At 34.1% G+C, this 22,905-nt stretch overlaps 5 protein-coding genes across 7 annotated transcripts; 2 read left to right on the top strand and 3 right to left on the bottom strand.

Annotated features, from left to right (window-relative positions):
* The first annotated feature begins 4,108 nt into the window (after positions 1–4,108).
* Positions 4,109–5,613, top strand: LOC105211080 (rhythmically expressed gene 2 protein). The gene is made up of 3 exons (XM_011182355.3): positions 4,109–4,269; positions 4,341–4,423; positions 4,491–5,613. The coding sequence occupies exons 1-3, from the start codon at positions 4,109–4,111 to the stop codon at positions 5,075–5,077; spliced, it is 831 nt and encodes a 276-aa protein (XP_011180657.1). The 3' UTR covers positions 5,078–5,613.
* On the bottom strand, positions 5,014–6,198 carry Reg-2 (uncharacterized). The gene is made up of 4 exons (XM_011182367.3): positions 5,955–6,198; positions 5,735–5,897; positions 5,413–5,673; positions 5,014–5,342 (listed from the first exon to the last, which is right to left on the bottom strand). Exons 1-4 carry the CDS (start codon positions 6,120–6,122, stop codon positions 5,161–5,163), a joined length of 774 nt encoding a protein of 257 aa, XP_011180669.1. The 5' UTR covers positions 6,123–6,198; the 3' UTR covers positions 5,014–5,160.
* Positions 6,199–6,442: 244 nt separating this feature from the next.
* Positions 6,443–15,504, bottom strand: Gidrp88_1 (uncharacterized protein DDB_G0290587). Of its 2 annotated transcripts, XM_011182388.2 has the most exons (9): positions 15,298–15,504; positions 12,477–12,674; positions 12,137–12,276; positions 10,343–10,727; positions 8,336–9,152; positions 7,613–7,900; positions 7,354–7,543; positions 7,036–7,272; positions 6,443–6,958 (listed from the first exon to the last, which is right to left on the bottom strand). In XM_011182388.2, exons 3-9 carry the CDS (start codon positions 12,168–12,170, stop codon positions 6,909–6,911), a joined length of 2,001 nt encoding a protein of 666 aa, XP_011180690.1. In that variant the 5' UTR covers positions 12,171–12,276; positions 12,477–12,674; positions 15,298–15,504; the 3' UTR covers positions 6,443–6,908. The 2 variants fall into 2 exon arrangements, with proteins under 2 accessions (XP_011180690.1, XP_054084832.1); XM_054228857.1 differs by lacking the exon at positions 15,298–15,504 and having other exon boundaries at positions 12,473–12,613.
* Positions 15,505–16,102: 598 nt separating this feature from the next.
* LOC105211064 (zinc finger RNA-binding protein 2) lies at positions 16,103–22,096 on the top strand. Of its 2 annotated transcripts, none has more exons than XR_003752453.2 (7): positions 16,103–16,255; positions 16,453–16,596; positions 16,667–17,707; positions 17,766–18,191; positions 18,261–18,767; positions 19,454–19,632; positions 21,016–21,089. XR_003752453.2 is itself a non-coding variant. In XM_011182336.3 (7 exons), the coding sequence occupies exons 3-7, from the start codon at positions 16,696–16,698 to the stop codon at positions 21,838–21,840; spliced, it is 2,697 nt and encodes an 898-aa protein (XP_011180638.1). In that variant the 5' UTR covers positions 16,103–16,255; positions 16,453–16,596; positions 16,667–16,695; the 3' UTR covers positions 21,841–22,096. The 2 variants fall into 2 exon arrangements, 1 of the variants encoding a protein (XP_011180638.1); XM_011182336.3 differs by lacking the exon at positions 19,454–19,632 and adding an exon at positions 21,289–22,096 and having other exon boundaries at positions 21,016–21,215.
* Positions 22,097–22,173: 77 nt separating this feature from the next.
* On the bottom strand, positions 22,174–22,890 carry LOC105211053 (MRN complex-interacting protein). The gene is made up of 2 exons (XM_011182324.3): positions 22,689–22,890; positions 22,174–22,628 (listed from the first exon to the last, which is right to left on the bottom strand). The coding sequence occupies exons 1-2, from the start codon at positions 22,737–22,739 to the stop codon at positions 22,185–22,187; spliced, it is 495 nt and encodes a 164-aa protein (XP_011180626.1). The 5' UTR covers positions 22,740–22,890; the 3' UTR covers positions 22,174–22,184.
* Between the last annotated feature and the right edge of the window lie 15 nt (positions 22,891–22,905).

Consider the following 22,905-nt stretch of genomic DNA (forward strand, 5'->3'; position numbering starts at 1 on the left):
GTTACGTATTCTGCTTCTACTCAAAATTTTAAGTTCAATCCGAAGTGACTTCCCACAACCACTGGGTATTTCTTGCAGAAATCAAATAAAAAAAACAGACTAATTGGAATTGGGTCAGGATTCCAAAGTTCCAAGCTTTAATAACTAGAGAAAGGTCGAGCGTTTAATTTGCTACATTCTCATTGCAAAGCTCACCTACTAACTTTATTAAATAATTCTGACCCATCCCCAAAATAAACTCAAACTCATCAAAGAGTTTCACTTTTCCTCAAATAATAGCTTGAGCCTCAGTCCCATGCCACATGCTTTTACGGTTCATGCGTGTCGGTTTGTCCTATAGACAACCATGCTTTATTTCATAACTACCGATATTTAGGTGCGTATATACCATGGACTGACTATTTCAGCTTTGTAAATCACAATCGCTTTTGTTAGCGCCTTCTTTTTGGTTATGTCTTACCACTCGGCCGCTTTTTTTGTATGAGGAATGCACTTGGCTTTGTGTTGAGGTTTTCAGAAAGTATTTTCGCATAATCGTGAAACTTTTCGGCATATCAATGTTACTGTCGCGTTTATTACCGCTTGTAGAGGTGCGCGCAACAATATTGTCAATGGCATGCGTTCGTAACGTCGCGCAGATATTCCTGGAAACTCGCATTAGGTTGGTTCAACTTTTTTTTTTTTTGATATTTTTAGGTGTTACTTTTTTTGTTGGTAATGAACCTTTACATGAGAGTGGTGTTTTTAGGTAAGGAATGCTCACTATCGGAAGCAAACTCTACATGCCTCAAAGTTTAAGATTTGCACCACCTGACAGAAGCAAAGACATGGGGAAGACCAATAAATTCCGTTATTTATCACATTTAAGCTGAAGTGAATTCAACTTTTTAATAGAAAGTCTGCTGACTTCTTGCACAAAAAATCCGATTCAAACATATGTATTCCTGTACGGACAATAGAAAATTACACCTTTCTTATTATATATGTAGATCCTCAAAAATCTGAATATGCTCCACTTTCTCGAAGTAAATATTTCTAAAAATTATTAGAACGACCTTAACAGTGGCATTAATATAGGAGTATAACACATATGAATTCATTACGTGCATGGCAGGCTGCATGGAGAGCGAGTAGTCATCGCACATTCCCTTCCCACGATCATTAATAAAACTGACACGTATTCATATGTGGATTGAGCCATAAGAAATTCCGAAATATTTATTTCTTAGTTGCATACCTGCACATACATACACACATGCATACATATGTATATGCATGAGCATAGGTAAATATATCCATAAATATACACATAAGTTATGAGTTAATGCATACGAATTATTCGATGACAGGCTGATGAAGACTAGCTGCAAACACCTGAATTTCGACTGCCACGAGCAGAACTTTGAATAGATTGGCGATTATTACTCCGTCACTGATGTCAAAGTACTATGACAATTTGCAATGTTGTAAATACTTTCGTTGAAGCGACAATTTAAATCCCATATTTAACTATATCGTGATGGTTCCAACAGCGCATATCTAGAAGCCACAAAGAATATTATTTAGGATTAGATCTGTTCATATTCAATTTCATTTACAGTTTATAATGCTTTAAAGTGCGATTCGATTCGGCCAAATGAGTTTGATCTGTGAATTCTGCTTACTTCTGTAAGATTTTTGTACACAGACTTTTCTGCCGAGAGCATATTTTTCGATTAAACCCTTTCTATTTGAAAATCGAGACCTAAGTCATTTTTCAATAAAATACCATTCGATTTTTATTGAGTAATATAAATATAATACTCAACACCAAAATAGATTTGGTTTAATCTGCTCCTTCTCGTTTCATTTACGTTCTCTGCACTAGCCAAAAATTAAGTATACGTTCTTTGTTTACGTTCTCTGGAATTAATTTCTGAATAAAAACTTAACATACTTTTAGGCTGAACATTGCACAAATACTTTAAGGGGAACACCTAGTGCCTTTTTTTACATGTTCTATATATAGTTCTCCGTACAATGACCTATCGATTTTTGATCTGATCAAAAAATCGAATTTTGGCAGGCCAAAAACGACCAAAATTTTGGGTGAAAATCGACTAGTTTTTTTAAACGCCGCCATATTGTCAATTTTTGATTTTTTTATCGTAGACAATATTATCTAGTTTAACGAGAATTTTTTTTTAGATTTCATCTACGGAGAAGGCCGGAATCACTGCAGCAGTGAAGGACCTTTTTTTCGCGCCGTTGGAGATCGACTATAACTTAAAAAAATATTTAATTTTTTTCTTCAAAAATTTCACTGTATATTCTTGAAACATGTATAAATATATTCTTAAAATATTGAAATAATTGATAAAGTATTTTTTTTTTATAAAAATTCCCAAAAATCACCTTTTTTTTTAGGCCATCACACTAGGTGTGCCCCTTAAAAATTAATTTAGTCAACATGATAAACAGAAAATAAATATGAATCTTAATTACGGCACAGAAAATATACATGCCACAAAAACAATATTAAATATTAAACAAATCGTAAACTTTTATGAATACAATAGATTTAAATCAGAGCGCGTGTACGTGACTACATAGCGAGCAAAACATATGCCGCGTGCCCATATGAATGTACAAGATTCATAAGCATCATATAAGAAAATATTGTACATGATCTTTAATATTTATTGATTGGTATAGGATTTCTTATTTGCATACAATATAAAAAAAGCTTTTTTCATTAAAAAATGGTAAGAATGACCAAAAGTTAAACTTTTTTTATACTTTCAATTTTTGTTATAATATTTTTTTTATTTTATTTTGTACGAGCTTGTTCACGTTTAAAGACACAGTTATATGTAATCGAGTTGTTAACCAAAGCGATTGTTAAGAAAGCAGTTATGGATCTAATCTCCCTCGAACTGAGCAATTTCGGGACCTGTTAAATATACTACTGAGACAATTGTCTAAACAAAAATCGCTTCATTGTGTAAGTTTGACGACCACTGACTTCAATGCAATCGTTAAGTACAGATGTTTCTACTTTATTTCACTCGTAAATGTAAAGGGTGGGCATTTTATGTTGATCAGTAGAAAATAAATTATTATTACAATAATGATGCTTGAAAGGCTGTGTTTTCAAAGTGATTAAACACAAGCAGTACGATGGCTTCATGATTCCATGCAGGGATTTTAGCGCAACGTATACTATACAACTAATTTACTATATGTGTGCAAATAGATCAATTTAACGAATGGAAAATAAATAAAATAAATAAAATAAAAACAACACAAATTTAAAAGTTATTTCAACAGGATAACATCTGTATAATCGACTAAAATTAGTAAATTCTAACATTTAAATCTTGAAATGTAAATTTATATAAAATTTATATATATGTATGTAGCAGCATGCTAGTGTTTGTGGTCACACTGATACAACTGCTGCATTATTGAAGTGATAACGAGTCAAAGGCCAGCGCGACTGTAAAAATTTCGGTTACAACAACAAATATTCGTTATTCTATACTTAAAGGAAGTCCCTTAAAATCGTAGAAAGACGGATTTTTGTAAATATTAGACAAAAACAAAACCGTTTGTTATTTTTGTTTTGCCTTTAGGATAATTTTAAAAATTTTCGAGTTTCAGGATTTAAAAATGTTTATATACAATAGCTACATAGTACTTATAGTTTTCGATATATATAGAACAATAATAAAGTATAAACATAATACAAACAACAAATATACATACATATGTACATGACTTAACTTTTCTAAACATATCAACACTTTATAAATAATCATGTGCATATGTAAATATGTATGTGAATAGATAACCAATCGTCCACGGGCTAATCGTCAGAAGAGCAAATCAACATTTGTTTTCATTGATAAGACATCCAAATCCAAAGCAAAACGCCGATGTGATTTGCTGCAGAGCAAGCGAACACCAGCCACATAAACAGTTGTAGAGAGAGTCTCGATCGAATAGCATCGCATACCATAACATAGAATAAGTATTGCCGGCGTACGTGATAATAATAATAAGTAGAAATAATAATTTAATATATGTACATAAGTAATTCTGGAGACTTTGCCTTCGAACGATAACTATGTCAAGTGCTTTGGGTCGTATACGTCTAATAACATTCGACGTCACCAATACGTTACTGCAGTTTCGTGGTAGTCCTGGAAAACAATATGGGGAGATAGGAGCACTTTTCGGTGTACTCTGTGATAATGCTGAACTCGCACAAAATTTTAAGGCTAATTGGTAAAGTAAGAGCAAATTGTTCAAGCATGATTTTTAATACGTTTTTTTGTTTTATATACACATATATATAGGTACACAATGAATAGGAAATATCCAAATTTCGGACGTAATTCTCGCATTAACTGGCAGCAATGGTGGCATCAGCTAATTGGCAGTAAGTTAGAGAAATAATTTTGAATAGGTGCACGTTTGATTCAAATAATTATTTCAAACATTTTTAGGTACGTTTTCGGACAGCGGTTCATTGATACCCGAAGAAAAATTAAGTAGCTTAGCAAATCATCTGATCGAACTTTACAAAACAAGTCTTTGTTGGCAGCATTGCAATGGCAGTGTAGATTTACTAAATTATTTACGTTTGCAACAACAACTCGCTACAAACCATAATGATAATGATGTTGGTGATAACCACCGCTGTCACAAGTCACAAATAGCTTTAGGCGTCATATCAAACTTTGATCCTCGCTTAGACACGCTATTGCGTAATCTGAAAATTAAGCATTATTTTGACTTTACAATTAATTCGTATGATAGCAACGTTGAAAAGCCAAGTCCTGAAATATTCGATTTAGCCATGAAGTTGTCCGATTTGGATCACTTAAAGCCAGAGGAATGCTTACATATCGGCGACGGACCTACTACGGATTACTTAGCTGCCAAAAATGTTGGTTGGAATGCTGTGCTGATACACGAGAAAAGTGTGAACTACCTCATTAAAAGATATGGCGATAAAATAGAGGATCATTTTGTTTTCCAAAGTTTATATGATTTTCATAAAAAGTTTTCAAATAATTTTATAAATTGGTAACTATTTTGATACTATAAAGAATTATATACACTACTACCATATATTAAAAAAATCAACGAATTCATACGTATATTGGGGGGGTATCAGTGATCACCAAGTGTTCGATGTGTGTCTCCCAGCGAAATTGAATGTTTTTCAAAAAGTTCGACAAGTGGGTCCTGTGGTTTATGCGTTTCTTTGTCATACTCAATTCCAATAGCCCATAGCGATTCCAAATCGTATTGTTCACGAGCTTCAGGAGAGAAGACATGCAGCGCAATGTTACCTTTAATAATTAAAGCAAACATTTTATACCTTTTTATTAATTATTTAAAGAATTATAAAAAAGTATCTACCCAAATCCAATGCCATCCATTGTCGACTATTTTCACCTTCTATCTTTGGTAAAATCTCTCCTTTTGTTCGCTTTACTTTGTAAATATGTCTCACAAATTCCGCAATCGCCAGCATGTGTCTATAGCTCCGACCGCTACATACTACCATATAATCTACATATTTTAAATCTTTAGGAACAGAACATACAAAAACATCTTCCGCATTTTCCTTTCGTAATACATCAACCAAATCTTCTACATCATACACACCATGTTTTCCATCTGTAAGCTTCTCATTTAATATCCGCAATCAATCAATATTCAAGCAATAAGATATAATTACGTTTTAAGTTCAGTCCCAAGTATTCGTCGCGTTCGGCAACTTTTGGCTCCTGCTCATTTTGATATCGATAACGCTCCTCTTCGACGTCAAAAATCTCATTCGCATCCTTATCTTCGAAAATTTGATATTTACGACTGACGGTACCTGCTACTGTATGTTGAAACTAAATATATAGTTAATAAACAGCACAATAATTATATTTATAATTAAACTATTTTACCTTTGGCTCAGAATTGGTATCCGCTGAGGAAGTGACTTTATCCTTTTCACTGCCATGGACTTTGTCTTTCTTTGGATCTGTGTCTGTAAATACAGGATGAAGTGAACGTAATAATGGAATACTTAATCGATTTTCACGAAGCACACGAAATATACTAGATTTTATCATATTTATTTAATTTATGTTAATATGAGCCGTGTGTTTTTTTATGAAGAACAGCTGATGGTGAACAGCTGTTTCGTTGAGAAGCGCCATCTATTGTCAAGGTGAAAAACTTAATTATGCTGCCAGCCTGTTGTAAAATAAATAAATATTGCACAATCTAAAGCACACAAACTTCAATAGAACTTCAAATAAATCTGCCAATAAAAATATATTTTGTAAAAAAAAAATCGTTACGGATAGAAATATCACATCCATTTCACAAACATCAACAAATTGTATATGAGAATTCTATTCCCATTAATAACTAATTATAAAAATATAGGTTTGGTTTTATCACGATTTATTTTCAAAATATCCTCTTATAAACAAATAACTACTCAATTATAAAATACATACAATAAAATCACTTACATCGAAAAATTGCATGGATTTTATATAGATCTCTTCTCCATAACTTACAATTTACGCACTAAAAAATTGCAAAAATATACATGCATTTTGTGATCAATATTGCAATTTTCAGTACATTGTCATCTAATACAAATTGTTACTTGTGTACTCACAAATTTGAGCAAATTTATTGCACTTGCTTGTGAAACTTTATCATATATAAATTACAAATTCTCTATTACTCTCTTATATCTAAATATTTTATTGGGATATCTTTAAAAAGATATATCCAGTGCTATTTATCGCATTTAAAACGATTTTCTTTGTTTCTTTATAGTCCATAATTATTTAGAATGCAGGCAGGAAATAGTATAACAAATATCTTGCAGACATTGATGTCTAGCTTTCCCATATTTCATCACGTTGTTTTGCTGCCAACATCTTACGTTCTATAATATTAGAGAAGAAAAAACATTGTACTTTCATTTCACTTTCAGTTATAAGCAAAAATAAATGCAAAGCTTACCTTTGGCCTCACGTAATACACGTTTTTCATTCTCTCTTTCTGCGGCAGCTGTTTTCAGACGTACACCCAAAGCACCAGTTACAAGACGACGTGCCAGAGCCGCACAAGTCTCGGGCCTTTGACGATATGGTTGCAGGGATGCAGCACATTTCTTAGCCTTTAAGCGAGATTCTATTGTAGCTTCCGCTAATGGTTTCAGTACTACGAATGGATGGCCCATGGTCAAAACTTCAGCAGCTATTTAAAACAAATACATTCATAAATATCTGTAAAATCCTCTGCTTTCCGTGCTTTCCGGGATTGACCCAATAAACTCACCTATTCGGGAACTACTGAACACAGCCAAGGCATGAGTATCATCCACCCATTTAATATCGAAACCAGATTCCTTGTATTGTGAGAAAACCATAAGTAGGTCGTGATTTTTAAATTCAACAGGGAAGTTTGATACTTCAAGTACGTGTGGAAATTCTTCATCGTTGAGTATAGACTGCTTTGTAAGATATGCCTGCATATAAAATAAAAATTATTAATTAATAAAATATATAAATTGGTGTGTACGTAGACAAATATTTACACTATAATCCATTTTGGGTAACTCGATCTTCACTTTGCCCACCGAAGCTGTGAGTTCTTGCATGATTTTCGGATCTAAACATTCTCCGCTATCATCGAACATAGTTTCCCAGTCGTCCTCTTCCTCCTCTTCAGTAGTACTGTCTACCCCAGATCGGTTTGTTGGTGAAATGATATTATTTGAACTCCTTTGATTAAATTCCTTGTCATTTTCGATTTTTTCGGGAATTTCAAGTACATCTGAGACGAATGTTTGCTTAATGATCCGTCGATTACTACGATTTATTTCCTGCAAATAATAAATCATATAAATTACATATATAAAATATACAAATTGGCTAAAAATCTATATTTTCTGAACTTGTTGCTTCTCTTAACTTTGCTTGGCGTTATGTCTATTATGTATTTACACCTGTTCGATCACAAAAAATCTTACGATGTCAAAGAATTTCACTTCACATTAATTTTTATACACATTTCAATAAATTTGCCAGTTACTTGTGCGAAATTAAACCGCTATACATAATACAAATTACAGTAGTTAGTTAGTAAACCTGCAATTAGACACTAGTATTCAATTTATGAATTACTTTGCGCAAATAAACCGATTAATGTAACTAATTGTTCATTTTACACTGCACTCTTAATCACTGTACTTATATACATAAGTATATACATACATATATATAGAAATGCTACACAACAATGTGGCACTTTAATTTACCTTCGATGCTCGCTGGAACTCTTGTGCTTCCACATCACATTTAGTTGTGCTCCTTGTGCCGTTTTCTGTTGATGCAACATCTTCGATACGTAAATTCTGCACTTTGCTTGCATTTTCAGTATTACTTTGCTTCACTTTGTTTCGTCTGCTTGAATTCGAATTCATTTCGTTGTTAATAAAGGTCTCCGCTTTAGTTTGAAGTTCTTCTGCTGATTGTTGTTCGAGTAACAAGATATTTCGTAAATTATCACTATTCAAATGCAGTTGTTTTTGTTGACTTATCAAACCAGCTTGATTTTCTCGCGTATCGCTGCTATATGCTATTGAATCATGTCCGTTCCGTACTATTTTTGTTTCGATTCTCTCCAATGATAATTTTGATATTTTCGCCTCTTGTGACTCAGCGAGCGGAGTCGATTTTTTAGAACGTTCTCTGCGTTCACGATTGTTCACCGTAGATGATTTCGTCTTCTTTCCGGCGCAAGCAACTGCTATACCTGCACTTTTGTCTCCTGATATATCGTCTAGCTTGGTCGACGCTGTAATGTGTACTGGCGGAGTAATTGCCAATCGCTGCTGATTACTGCCGCCGCAGCTATTGTTGCTGTTATTATTACAAACTGTCGTTGGTGGCGTCGGAGCTAACGAAGCAGCCGATGGTGTGATAGCATTTGTTTTACTATGTTGTTGTTGTAACACTGTTACTTCGACAGCTGTAGCTGCTGGCGTCGTTGGCGGGGTAGTTTGACTGCGTCGTGCCCTTGGAATATACACCGCTCTATCTGGTCGACGTTCACGTCTCACAGCTGACGATTGCCTACAAAACAAAGTACATACATATGAAGTAAAGTAAATACGTATAAATGGTTTATTGTTGTAATACAGCAAAAAACCCAAAAACGCAATGAGCAAAATCATACACACACATCATGAAATATCTATGTATATTTATATCTACATATGTTTATAAAACATCCAGCCGCTGGATGTTTATACTTGTAGTTGAAATTCAATCAACATTTATTTATTTATAAGTATGTGTGTATATGTGTATGTATGTTTGCGTGTTTCGGGGTAAGTAGGTGAATGGATGTGCGGCAGACAGGTGAACGAATCACTTGAACATAAATGCAGCTACCTATACATACACACGAAACTAAGAAAGAGAGGAGCAAAACAAAATGGCATGTAAGTCACAAAAGAACTCCGTAAAATGCAACAAAACTAGTTAAACACGTTGGATTGCGATGAGGTAACTTCTTGCTACTCATAGCGCAGCTAGCGGCTAGACCTGTACTGGAGCGTAGTTTTGCTCACATACGCTTGGGATTTCAGTTGTACGATAGTAACAAATATTGAGTTATTGTAATAATATTGAGTAATTGTTGCAAAATGCGTGTTAAAAGTATTCAGCAAAATTGCGTTTGCAATATTTTCAGTCATATTACCGTTATTGAAATAATGATTATTAAGGCAAATATTTTAAGTATCTTCAAATTTAATTGGGTGGACGAATTAGTGAGTTTCAGGGTAATTTGAAGAACCATTTAAATATAAGAATGAGGTATAAACAAGCTTCAGAATATGTCAGCAGAGGAAATCTTATTCCTTAACATAAATTATAGTTAAAGTTGAATTGAGTTTAGTTCAGTTTCATAATTATCTATACTATGTGAATGCTATTTCCCAGTTTTCCAGATAATTTGGGAAATTTAGACATCATCAAGAAACTCCCACAATTTTTGGAGCGCCTCAATTGCAATCCCTTTGCACTATATATATTTATATATACAAATATTGAATATAATAATCATGAACAAACGAAATAGATATGCCGAAATTATTGTGCATTCTCTCTTCCCTGCCTTTGTTGAAACTCTTTGTACACATATTAATTTGCATATATTACACACAAAACTCGTTGAGGAATTTCAGCAATATGGTTGTGCGTGTGTGCTGGTGTGATTCGCGAGTATGCTTTGTATGTCTGTTACTACGTTCGTTTACCTTTGCTGAGCAGCGCTGGTACTGACGGCGGCGATAGTCGCTGGCGCTGTTGGCATACCCCCGCCACTTGTTGGCGGCTCTAATGCGATTACCGATGTACTAGGTGTCGTTGTCGTTGTTGTGCCATGGCCCTCGTTTACGCACCTCGAGGTCATTGCATTATTATCGAAACAGTTGTTCTCATTTGCATGTGTCGGAGAATTATTGCATGATATTGAGGTAGATAACAGAGTTGATTTGTCAGCCACGGTTGTTGTAAAAGGACGTTCTGCCGCCGCTGCAGTGAGTGTATAAGTTGTGGTTATAGCATCAACCGAAGCGCCACTTTGATTATAATTTCTTAAGGCTGGCGGTCGGTAGAGATCTAATGAGTTCGTTTTAATTACTGTAAGAGAGATGAATCACATATTTAGAAAATAGTTCTTCGATATTTTACAAATATAATTAAAGTAATATTGCCAGTGTTTTAGAAATGATAACAACAAAAAAACAAAACTAAATTTGAATTAGTTGTATACAGTGGTATCCAGAAAGTATGTTGAAATGTATCAAGAAATATGCATATTACGTATGATGGAACGTTTAAAGTAGTAATTATAAAAATAAAACATTTTACGCATGGATAAGCTGTTTTTAACCACAGCATACATAAATATAAATAACGCAAAATTAATCAATTGGTTTTATGTGCACATACGAATTTATGTCTATGCATGTATGCATCCATTTAATGTATTAATGTGGAAATACTTGTTGAATACAAATTAAATGTTGACCCAAATTTCATAGTTTTGTTGCTCTTTTTTATTTTGTTTTTGTCTTTTAATTTGTACAGCCAGAGAGAGAGTGCGCTCACTCTCCTGAAGTGGCCTTGAAGCGAGCGCAATTAAAAATTGTTGATATTATTTATGTTTATAATTAAAAAGAGTTTATTAAATGACTTACAAGAATACAAACTGGCTTTATGGTTTGTAAAACCAAAAATTTCATTTTATTCTCATCTCAAAGTAATACATATAAAATTATATTAAATTTTTAACTCATTTATTTTGATATTTCATCCACTCAATTAGTGAATAAATTATATTTACTGTTACTCAATATATGTAAATGAATATGAAAGAATCGCCGAAAAGATACAAACACTCGCATCGAAGGAAAAATAAACCAAAACAAAGAAACTAAAAGTCAAATATGAGACCTATGTTGAGCGCGCGGTGGGAGGTGAGCGGCATTTGAATTGGCTAACTGGTTACTCGACCCTGAGACGCAACTGCGACATCACGTACAAAATTTTGGCCGATACGCAGAAAGCCAGAGCGTAAAAAGGGAGTTAAACAGCTTTAGTAAGAAGTGAAGGTACAAAAGAAAAGACGAAAACTAAATATGAATGGCGACCTTGAATTTGACTATGTAGCGCAAACACTTAAAAAATGCCTCAGCAATGGAGTTCATCATAGGTTGCCGCAAAGCGCTCTGTCCAAATCGCGTATTGCATGTAAAAGCGTTTATGTGTATATATGTATTTATACGTTACACATGTTTATATGAGAGAGTGTATGTATATACATACATATATATTTAGCCGGCTTTGTTATATTTTTGGATATGCTATGACTTGACGAATAAAAACATTTTGGATTTATACTTATGTAGAAATTTATGGTTGCCATTAGAGGTGTGGAGTGAGAACATAATCATTTAAAAGCGACTTATCTGACATAAGTAAATAATTCCATAAATATGTATTGTACATACATTTATAATAAATAAATATACATATAATAGACTTACAACGCGTTTCGCTTCCATTTTTCTCCACACCCATCTTAACAAGCGTGTTTTTGTGCTGTCTAGCAACTGAAGTTATTTCGTTCGTGGTACCGTCAGCTTTTCGCTCACTGCGCCAATTTTTCACTGGTGACTTTTTTCGCCTAAATTGTAAGGAAACAAAATAAAGCATTAATTATCTAGCGTTTCGAACGAACTGAATAAATGTCGCGAAACTTCCCAATTTGTTCTACAGCATTATATGTATATATATATGTATACTTATATACATATGTATACTTATACTTATACTTATATACATATGTATATACGTATCGGTTCGTAGTGTGAAGTACATACTTACGATTCAAAGTTTGCTGCTGCCGTTGACTCTGTAAATTTATTCGGATCCAATAATTGATTCCGAAAACAGACTACAGTGCGGCGGAATGGCCCCTGTCCCACTGAAAAAGTGAAGAGATCGTACTGCTGGCGAAATTGCTCACATGCCTGATGTATAAGAAAACGGCGAAAATTGTTCACAGGTGGAAAAAGTAGAACACTGCAAAATATGTATAAGAACGCATACTTAAATACGGTATAAATATACACTCATGGACAAAATAATAGTTATTCGCTTAGCTATTACTGTTTTTTGTCAAATATTATTAAAACCGTTACTTTTTTTTGATACTTTTATATATTTATGATGAAGGGGAAATATAAGAGTGGTTTTATAAGAAAATTTTTTTATACATTTGACTCAAAGTAAAAAAAAATACTTCTACGGAAAGTCGATAGACAGAAGAGGAAAGTTTTGTCGCTGAACACAAAAATGTATGTGGACCCACTGAAGGTGAAATATTTTATCAAGGGCTAAAGTTAAGATTAATAATTGTGGAAATGATTGTAAAAGGACTGTTTGTCGACCAAAAGGCAAACAAATTTGAATGTACAAACACCACAAAAAAGGGATGGTTCACCTGTCAAAGTGTTGGTCCGTTATTTTGGATAAAAGTCATAATGATCGTCATTGAGTACAGGGATATTTTGCAAAATATTATGCTGTCATATTCTGAAAATTACATGCCCCTGAGATGGTGTTATCAACAAATTAACAACCTGAAACACGAATCATTGCTAGTATCTGAGTGGTTCATGGATGCAAATGTGACCTGTATTTAATGGCCTATCCGATACTCTGATCTAAACTTGACTGAGAATTTGTGGAGTGGCCCTAAAAGAAGATTGACAGACATTCCATTTGTAAATTATAAGCAAAAGTGTCTGACAGCAAAGAGACTAGCCCATTGAAATTTTACCAAAAATTAATATAATCCATGCCGAATACGATCGGAAAACCGGTGAAAACCATGGAGGATATACTGATTATTAAAAACCCATCGACCAAACTACATTTTTTTTGTTTTTATTTAGAAGAATATATTTTACACCTATTATTTAGTCCTATTGTATTTCTTCTTTCAGATTCAGAATGAAACATTTTTGATATATTTCGGTTGAATTACGTAAAACATTAATTTAACTAAAACAAAATTGTTTAAAATACAACCACTATCATGTTATTAAGTAAAAACCGTACACATCTATTATTTTGTCCATTACAGATCATAGTTAGATTAGAAGATGTTTAATTGATATCGCATTTGCTTGCAGTTGCAGTTTTTATATTTTTTACTATATTCAAATATTTTCTAGCGCTAAAAAGTAGTTATATACATATGTATGTTTATAATTAATGTGGCGTTTTAGATGCTGGAATGTATATTATTATATTGTTGTAGGAAATCAGTACTAAAGGAAAATTGCAAAAACTGGCCAACAACACAACGGCTAAAGTAAGGCAAATCCTCCCTCCTCCCCCCTATTTTAATGTTTTTCTTTATTGTAGTTAAGCGTCAATGTGCGAAACGCTTTATTCACAACAATGAAGAAGTGTACAAACCAGAAAAAGCAAAAAGTTAAGAGAAAAGAGAAAAATCAGAAAATAAATATGTATGAGAATATTATGCAATAAAATAAACGCAGTAGTTTACGTTGATACTTCAGTGATGAGTAAAAGTGGTGAGAGGGATGGTATGTAATCGAATATGTGATTTACAAATTCGATTCCAAAGGATGTAAACTTACTCAAAATAGAACATTTTATTAAAATTAATAAAATATCAAGAGTTTACAAATAAATCATTGGAAAACTTCATTAACGCAAACATTTACGTTTTAACTGGAGACCGTTACAGCATTAGAATAACCTTTTTGCTGCAAAATTGGTGCCAAACTTATTAGCAGTGTGGATCTTTATCATTTCATTTTGTTGCAAATGAAGTACGATGATATATGTATTTATATTGCATATGTTTTTGCTACAAAAGAAGCTAAAAGCGTTATAAGGGAAAGGAAGTATAAGTTTAGAAAATTTTCAAATTCTTAGACAAACAATTACTTGTGCATAAGATAATGAAGTAACACTAGTCTTTGGTACCGAAAGTGTATGCTGCAATTATTTTAAAATAAAAGTATTTACTTTTAACTTGATACTAGATTCACATCCAGCCTTCCGTATTGCGATGCCCTCGCATATGTACATACATAACTGTGTTACTAAAACTTGTTTATGTATAACGCGTAACGAATTCCATTAGGAAAATATCATATCCAATGAAAAGCCACTCACCGCCTCATTCAACCACAAGTAGGACAACAATGTGAAGAAAAATGCGAGATGATGAAAAACCAGTAACCATCATTTGGAGAGCAACGCGATTTTCTAAGGTATTTACTAAGAAAGGTATGTATATTTCACATATGTACCTTTCTCTGAAATATACATTGAAAACAAAATTAATATAAATATGTACATACTTAGGCATTCACGCTCTAAAAGGGATCTTTGGATATTAAATCAGAGAACAGATGGAATATGTAGCATTTAATATTCATAATCTAACCGGTTAATGTTGTTTCAACAATAACTTTTTGCATATGTACATTTGGTATTTCATGATACACAAACGTAAGAAAAATTTAAAAACTGTTAATATTTCTATAGAATCCAAATGTTAATTATATGAACTTTTATATTTTTTAACTTTTTAACGCCTTGGTTTTCAGCTTTCAAGCCATACATAGTATATGCTATACACATTGCCAAACGTTCTACTCACCTAGAACTATGCCTTTGGTTTATAAAGTGCTCAATGTCACCGCTGACATTGTAGATAAATTCCTCATCGTCAATGCTTAAGTTTGTGATATTCGTTAGTTTCACCTTTCTTTCCAGCTTGTCCAGCTTTACAGATATTGCTAGGCACTCTGCCAGCAAAAATTCTATAATAATATAATATAGCAATGGCAGTAGAAGTGCAAATCGTCTTCACCTTCAGTTACGCAGCATGCGACCGAAATTGTTGGGAAGCGCGTAATTTTATAAAACTACAGGCAGACTGATTATTCAAATATCTTTTAATCTATATTTCTGCCTTTCACTTTGATCGTCACAAACTTTAAAAATTATAGTCACTTCAGTTTTTTTCCATAATAAAAATAAATTCTAAGCTTTAAAAAAACCACGAGAGTCCAATAAGAATATTTTTCACATTCTTATTATTCCTTTTCGGAGGCAAAACCAGTGTTGCTTAGCTCACTATTAATGTCTCTTAATGAACTAAAACAAATGATTTAATTATCGAAATATTTATATTTAATTATCGAAAACTGGGATAAGATTAAAACAAATCAAACAATTTGTAAATCATTTAATTTAAATTGCTGAACTGATTATTTGTCAATTTGATATATCTTTAAGTTTGTGGTGTATGCTTCTTATCTGAGAATTCAGTTGGCACCAATAGGGGATGAACTTGATAAAACTGTAGAAATATTTTGTAAATCTTTAATGTTTATATGCCAAAAATTTACTATTTATCAAACATTTATATTTGCAATTTTAAGTTAATTTATTTAAACTCAATAAAATATAAATTGTTATGAACGAGGCCACTCTAGATGTTGATCAGATGCTACATCGATTATAAAATAATCGATAATTCATTCGTGCACTTCCGACAATTTTTCACTACTTGTGCGGAGATTTTTCCTGAAATATTTAAGTGAAAATTGCTGGTAATTGACATAAAATTATAAATATTTCAAAGATATTTTATTTCTTAAATATATTTTTATTCTTTTATTGTTTGGTTTGCTTAATTGTAATTGATCTGAGTTTAAAAAATACAATTTTGAAATGCAAAAATGTGCCGATCAACCCCTAGATGTTCTTCGGCAAATGACGCGTCGATTAAATATTTTTCATCTTTCAGAAACGCAATTCTACTCCTTTGGATATAAATATCTACACGAAAGATAGAATCTAAACATTTACGATAATTGATTAGTTCTAAGCAAGAAATTTCTCAAACTGGTGGCGAGTATTCGTTGTCAAGTTTTTAAGATTAACTTTTCAGGTAAGTATCTGGATTTTCAATCAATTTGCGGCAGTCACACTTATTGATTTTTCTTTTGAAACGTTTTTAGGTTTTCTTGATTCTTAATAGTAGCATATAATGGCTAATAATAATTATGCTGGGTTTAGTTATGGCGGAACTCAATACAGTGCAGGAGGAGCCGGATACAATCCAGGACAGGTATCTTATCCAGCTGTAACAAATGCCACTTATGCTAACGCTGCTGCGTATCAGTCTGCTGCTGCTGCTGGTCAGGGTGGTTATGCAGCTGCTGGCGCTTCGGGAGCTGGCGGCTATGCAGGTTACGGCGACTACGGTCGTACACTTCCTGCATATGACGCATCGAAAACATTTTATCAACAAGCGTCAGCTAGCTACAACACGGTACCAGCAGCTACAGTCAGTAAGACGCATTATTCGGCTCCACCAGTTAAAAATATAAATGCTGGTTCAAAAGCCACTGGTGTTAAAGATAAAACAAATGGAGCTGCTAAAACAGCAGCCACTCCAGCAGCTACTACTGCTACGGCTGTTAATGCGTACAGTAATTACGAGTCTGCTCTTTATAGTGCAGCTTCGATGTATGTTGCTCAACAGCAACATCAAACCGGCGGTGTAAAACCGAATGCAAATGGTGCTCCAGCCAACAGTTGGCAGTATAGAGCTCCAAAAGGTGCTGCAACTGGAGGAGCAAATGCATCACGCCCACGCATCAAACTTCCACCGCGGCCGCAACAACTACATTACTGTGAAGTATGCAAGATCTCATGTGCGGGACCTCAAACTTATCGTGAACATTTGGAAGGTCAAAAACACAAAAAGCGGGAGGCATCTTTGAAAATGCAGGCCTCAGCCCAAACTGCAGCTCAAAATCGTGGCAATAATTATCATTGTGAGCTTTGTGATGTTACGTGCACTGGAACCGATGCCTATGCCGCCCATGTACGTGGCGCTAAACATCAAAAAGTGGTTAAACTTCATCAGAAACTTGGCAAACCGATTCCGCCAGATGAGCCAAAGAAGTTGTCAAAAATTAATTTCGTCCCAGCCAGTGGCTCCACTGAAAATACAGAGAACGTTGAAGGCGAAAATACCAGTGTCAACGAAAACGGTATTATAATATTTATATATAATAGACGATACATATAAAAATAATTAATATAATTCAGATAATCAAGATGATAGTGTTGCATCCGGAGAAAACACTGACAATATCAAACCAGTTGGCGGCGAGTACATTGAAGAAATTAAGGACGATGAAGGGAAGATACTTAGTTTCAATTGTAAACTGTGTGATTGTAAATTTAACGACCCAAATGCAAAAGAGATGCACATGAAAGGCCGCAGACATCGCCTACAATATAAACGGAAAGTCCAACCAGATCTGGTGGTCGACTTTAAGCCCACTCCACGTCAAAGACGACTAGCCGAAGCACGTGCCCAGCGTGCTCTTATGCAATCGCACCGAGGTGGCAATGTTGGCTTCGGTGATGAACATGAGAATAGTGGCGGAATGTATTGGGATGAACAACGTCGCCGGGCACAGTACGATGACGAATACGATTACAGCAACTGGTTGGCACGTAGCTTTGCTGGTAAAAACTCGCAATTAATTATTTTGTGTAAAAGTTTCAAAATTAATTTTTTCGTCAATTCAATTAAAGGTGCTCAACGTGGATTTGGAGGTCGCATGGGCAATGGTCCACCACCATTCTTTGGAATGATGCCGGGTGGGGGAGGAAGCATACGTCGTCCTGAAAGCACCGACGATCGTCATGCAATTGCCCGCCACGCAGAGATTTATCCTAAAGAGGAAGAGTTGCAAACCATCCAACGCATCGTATCACACACTGAACGTGCTCTTAAATTTGTCTCAGATAAACTTGCCGAGAATTCAGATGAAAAGGGCGCAGCTAATAAAAAGGAGAAACTGGAGAGTACTCAAGTGAAGGACGGGCGCGATAATCAAATGTTATCATTCCAAAAGGAGGCTGATAGTGGAAATGTACGCATTCTTAAGGGTGTAATGCGAGTCGGATTTTTGGCCAAAGGGCTTTTATTACAGGGTGATAATGCAGTTGAATTGGTAGTTTTATGTTCTGAGAAGCCAACTGTTGGATTACTAAAACGTGTTGCCGTTGAATTACCATCCAAATTAAAGGAAGTGGCAGGTAAGTGCACACATGAAGGATTGCATACAGTATATTATGCATTTGTATATTTTTATGGATATGAATTTTTCAAGTTTGAATGACCTACATTGCATTGCTTCAATGAATACGTGTCTACACATGCCCATGTATGTATTATTTAGTATATTTTCTATAATTAAATTTGTACGAAAGTCAAAGCCATAAAAAGGTCATTTAAATTGCTTGATTCGTCTCCGAGAAAAAAATACATATTTGTAACAAGTATATAGTATTTCTGATTGATTACGCCAAGCTATATGAATTCTAATAGTTTTGGTGTGAAATCAGAAAAACTGGGTGGTAACTTTTTCCAAAGAAATAGCTTAAATTGAAAACGTACTTTTTCGACGCTGTGTTCTGAACAACCGCTAATCGATGAATTGATACAAATTGGTTAATTTCATGTCTTAATGAATAATACCAAAGTTTATACAATTTCAATTTTCAATACAATAAGCATAACATGAATGGACTTTTGCACGATTAACAATTAATAAAAAAATATGTACGGATATTATTATTTGCAAACAAAGCAAGGCAATTTGTATGGAAAAAGTGAAAACAAATGAAAAATGGTGTTTTGGTGGAGTTATGCATATCCGCATACGTATTGTTTACAGCAAAGGGATATGAACGAACTAAAACCTATTTGTTGGTGTTTTCAGCTCTTCACCGGATATACATGCCATTGTCCCATTGAGATTGGTTATTTGAGGTTTGTGAACAGGACATTCAACTTCACTCTACTTCACTTTTATTGTGGTGCGGGTACGCGTACGGGTACTCCTCCTTCATAGTATCTTTCTTTTATTGCGCTGTTTGTTGCTGGACTGGAAATTGAACGGTAAAATGTACTCTGCGCCTATGTGCGAGTGGCCCAAATAAAGGAATATATTTATACAAAGTTTTAGGACCAACATAATGCTATTGTTATTAACTAGATACATACATGAGTTTCTCGTTTCATCCTTATAAATCGCGATTTTCTATACCCAGTTTTTACAAGCAAATCTAACTTTGTGTAAATAAAATCCTTTCGTTATAAATTCTAAGGTGAATTCACATATGAAACAAAGCTCTTCAAATAGCTACACAAACAAAACGGTCAGACCTTTCCAAATTAAGTGAATTTGATATGCATACTTTAGTTGCAGTTCTTGTTGTTTTATGTTTGTTGTCACGAATAGCAACCTTTCGCTGTTGGCTAGCCGTTTTGTGTGTATCAAATATCAAGAAGACGTGGTTCGATATGAGAAAATTGTGACCGAAACATAAATGACAGTTACGCCGGTGTTTTATCGTATATAAAATACACCAGTGTATAAGAAGATACTTGATCATCTGAAACCTATAAGTTTCTAAACAATTGTCCACCGCTAGGGCATACAATGAGTTATACACGGTACAATGTCTAGCTGTCCAAAGATGCAAATTCCTATTATAATATACGTCGCGGCGTCACTTGGCATTGAGTTTCGGTCAAAGTTTTTAAGAATATTAATGATATATAAGAGAATAGCAAAAGTGCTACAATGTAAAGAGAGGTGCAAAAGCAGAATGTGCCTGTATTGAAAGTTGTATATTTATTCATTACGTTTTTTTTTCGGATACTCTGAAGATTAAAATCCGCCTAATTTATGCTTTGTACCTCTGCTTACTGGGGATGCTTTATGCAATGGAATTTTAAATTCGAACGTTTAACCTTTATGTGGCCGTCTCTCGTTAATAGGTAGTTTAGAACTTAGATCACGGTGAAAACTGTAAAAACTGTTTTTAAAAGAATTAACTTAACAAAAATATTTATTTATTTTTTTAGAAATTAAGAATTTTACTGATACCGTTGAATGTTTTGAGTGCATGAGTCCTAACAGAGGCATATTAATACTAAAGAAGATGCACCATCAATTAACAGAGGTCGTTTTAATGCAAAAAAAATTATATTGTTTTAACAATGAATGAAAGTATTTAAAAAGTCACAGCCACACAAAGGTTAAAGCATATGCTTTCTTAATGATGTGAATATTGGTAAAAGTGACAAGTTTATACTACAAATTGTACAATTATAGTTAAATGATAAATGATGGACATGTTTGTCACTTTCAACCCATATTATTTAAGAAACTCAAACATTTGATTTGCAACTAAAAATGTGTCTGCAATTAAGCCTTTATTGCTTCTTTCAATTGAGATTTCCGAAAGTTGTTAATTAAATTCGTTTTGCTTTTAGGCGATAATCCTGTTGAATATGTTGTTGAAGTTGTGGCTCAAGACTCGGCTGTAATTGTGCGTGATGACGTAGTGTCCGTTAAGATTTCACTTACGTCGCCCTTACTGCGCGAAGCTTCTCAAGAAGGCAAAAATGATGCGGCTAACGTTAATGGAGGAACAGGAGATCTCGCACTACTGCCGCGCGAACCGTGTCTCAGGGTATGATCTCTGCAAAATAGTCTCAAATTAGAAATAACTGTACTTGATAAATCCAAACTTGTTCTATTTAAAGGCTTTAGCTGAACTGCGTCACGCCAAGTGGTTCCAAGCCCGTGCCACGGGCCTTCAATCGTGTGTAATGGTAATACGCATATTGAGAGATCTTTGTCAACGCATTCAGTCGTGGCAGGCATTGCCACAGTGGTCCCTAGAATTATTAGTTGAAAAAGTGATCTCATCGGCTGGTTTCCCAATATCTCCAGGTGATTGTCTTCGTCGTATAATGGAGGCCTTGGCTTCTGGATTTCTTATTAATGGGCCAGGACTTTTAGACCCATGCGAAAAGGAAGCTCAAGATGCTTTGCATGATTTGACAAAACAGCAACGCGAAGATCTAACCGTGTCAGCACAATTGTTTTTACGTTATATTGCATTCAGGCAAATTTACAAAGTTCTTGGCATGGAGCAATTACCGGCATTGAAGTTTCCTATACGACCATGGCGTTTAAACCGTAAACGCCGCCGTTCATCAGGTAAAGGTGGGCCTGGTGGTGAAGCCGACGTGGCTGAAGGCGATGAAAGCTGTACAGATGAGAAAGTATCTAAAAAAGACCTTACAGCTTAATCTCTTAATAACACAAATACCACGTTTGTAGTTTTAAATTTCAATTAACATCTCTCACATATTAAAAATATATAAATGTTTAAAAAGTGGAAAAATTGAAAACTGATCACTGGACCACTTCTCTTTATCCACATAATATAGAAAAAAAATAATAATCTGAAAATAACTTATAACATGCCGTGTTTACAAATAATTTTGAATTAAAAATGTAAACACTATTTCAATTATGATCAATAAATGATATCACAACAAATAATCAATACTTCGTTTTTAGTCCAAAAGATATTTATGCTTTAAAACATTTCGTATTTATTTTTTATTTATTTAGCCATTTTTAGCCATTTTTATACGTATTTATCCCATTTGCATATTTTCTTAATGGAATCACAAGAGCCATTTCTTATTGATATGCGTTTATTACTGCTATTTGGCAAATTGATTTGAGTCGGTTCTTTAGCATTTTCGAAAGACTCACTATTCTTATTTGGTGGAATATCTACATCTCTTCCACTATATTCCTGATTGGCAGATTCGGCATCATTTGCAAATTCCTTTTCATTGAATTTCATTGACCCTGGAGATAAATTTTGCTGTTCCCTTCTATGGGCCACAGTCCTTTCTAAAGTAAACTTACACGCATTTAATACTGAAAGCCCTCTATTCTTATTAAGTTCCTGTACAAGCACACGACAATCGGGACCACTTCCACGAAAGTACTCAGTCACAAAACTTTGTTTCAAGTTGCATATCTTACAAGTCCACTTCGTCCCCTTTTTAACTAAATCGACCTGAGAAGATAAAAGTAATTAACGTTTTCTGCTTATTTCTATTAATAAGTTTATATTTACTTGGAACATTTTACACTCAGAACATTGCAAAACTCTAATTTCCTGTGGCATTTTTTGTTTGTTATCTTTTTTAAATAAAAATGTTATTTAAATGCGCGGGATAATAATCGCTAATTAATAGATGAGATGTGTGTTTCTATATTTAATATTTCCGATAACCCAATAGTCTAATGTAGAGAAGGGCAAATTGAATTATGTCTTCTACCTTCTCAGTTTT

The sequence above is a fragment of the Zeugodacus cucurbitae genome, chromosome 4 (assembly GCF_028554725.1).
Source record: "Zeugodacus cucurbitae isolate PBARC_wt_2022May chromosome 4, idZeuCucr1.2, whole genome shotgun sequence".
In the NCBI taxonomy this organism is placed as follows: Eukaryota; Metazoa; Arthropoda; class Insecta; order Diptera; family Tephritidae; genus Zeugodacus; species Zeugodacus cucurbitae.

Bases quoted from the DNA above. Each gene is read 5' to 3' on its own strand.
- LOC105211080 (XM_011182355.3), top strand. From the start codon at position 4,109: ATGTCAAGTGCTTTGGGTCGTATACGTCTAATAACATTCGACGTCACC. The intron at 4,270-4,340 runs GTAAAGTAAGAG...ACATATATATAG, and splicing joins CAAAATTTTAAGGCTAATTG to GTACACAATGAATAGGAAAT. The intron at 4,424-4,490 runs GTAAGTTAGAGA...AAACATTTTTAG, and splicing joins GTGGCATCAGCTAATTGGCA to GTACGTTTTCGGACAGCGGT.
- Reg-2 (XM_011182367.3), bottom strand. From the start codon at position 6,122: ATGATAAAATCTAGTATATTTCGTGTGCTTCGTGAAAATCGATTAAGT. The intron at 5,674-5,734 runs GTAATTATATCT...AGAAGCTTACAG, and splicing joins CTTGGGACTGAACTTAAAAC to ATGGAAAACATGGTGTGTAT. The intron at 5,343-5,412 runs GTAGATACTTTT...TAATTATTAAAG, and splicing joins ATGGATGGCATTGGATTTGG to GTAACATTGCGCTGCATGTC.
- Gidrp88_1 (XM_011182388.2), bottom strand. From the start codon at position 12,170: ATGGGTGTGGAGAAAAATGGAAGCGAAACGCGTT. The intron at 7,901-8,335 runs GTAAATTAAAGT...TATTATTTGCAG, and splicing joins AGTTCCAGCGAGCATCGAAG to GAAATAAATCGTAGTAATCG. The intron at 7,273-7,353 runs GTGAGTTTATTG...TGTTTTAAATAG, and splicing joins GTTCAGTAGTTCCCGAATAG to CTGCTGAAGTTTTGACCATG.
- LOC105211064 (XM_011182336.3), top strand. From the start codon at position 16,696: ATGGCTAATAATAATTATGCTGGGTTTAGTTATGGCGGAACTCAATAC. The intron at 18,192-18,260 runs GTAAAAACTCGC...ATTCAATTAAAG, and splicing joins GTTGGCACGTAGCTTTGCTG to GTGCTCAACGTGGATTTGGA. The intron at 21,216-21,288 runs GTATGATCTCTG...TTCTATTTAAAG, and splicing joins CGCGCGAACCGTGTCTCAGG to GCTTTAGCTGAACTGCGTCA.
- LOC105211053 (XM_011182324.3), bottom strand. From the start codon at position 22,739: ATGCCACAGGAAATTAGAGTTTTGCAATGTTCTGAGTGTAAAATGTTC. The intron at 22,629-22,688 runs GTAAATATAAAC...TTATCTTCTCAG, and splicing joins CTGAGTGTAAAATGTTCCAA to GTCGATTTAGTTAAAAAGGG.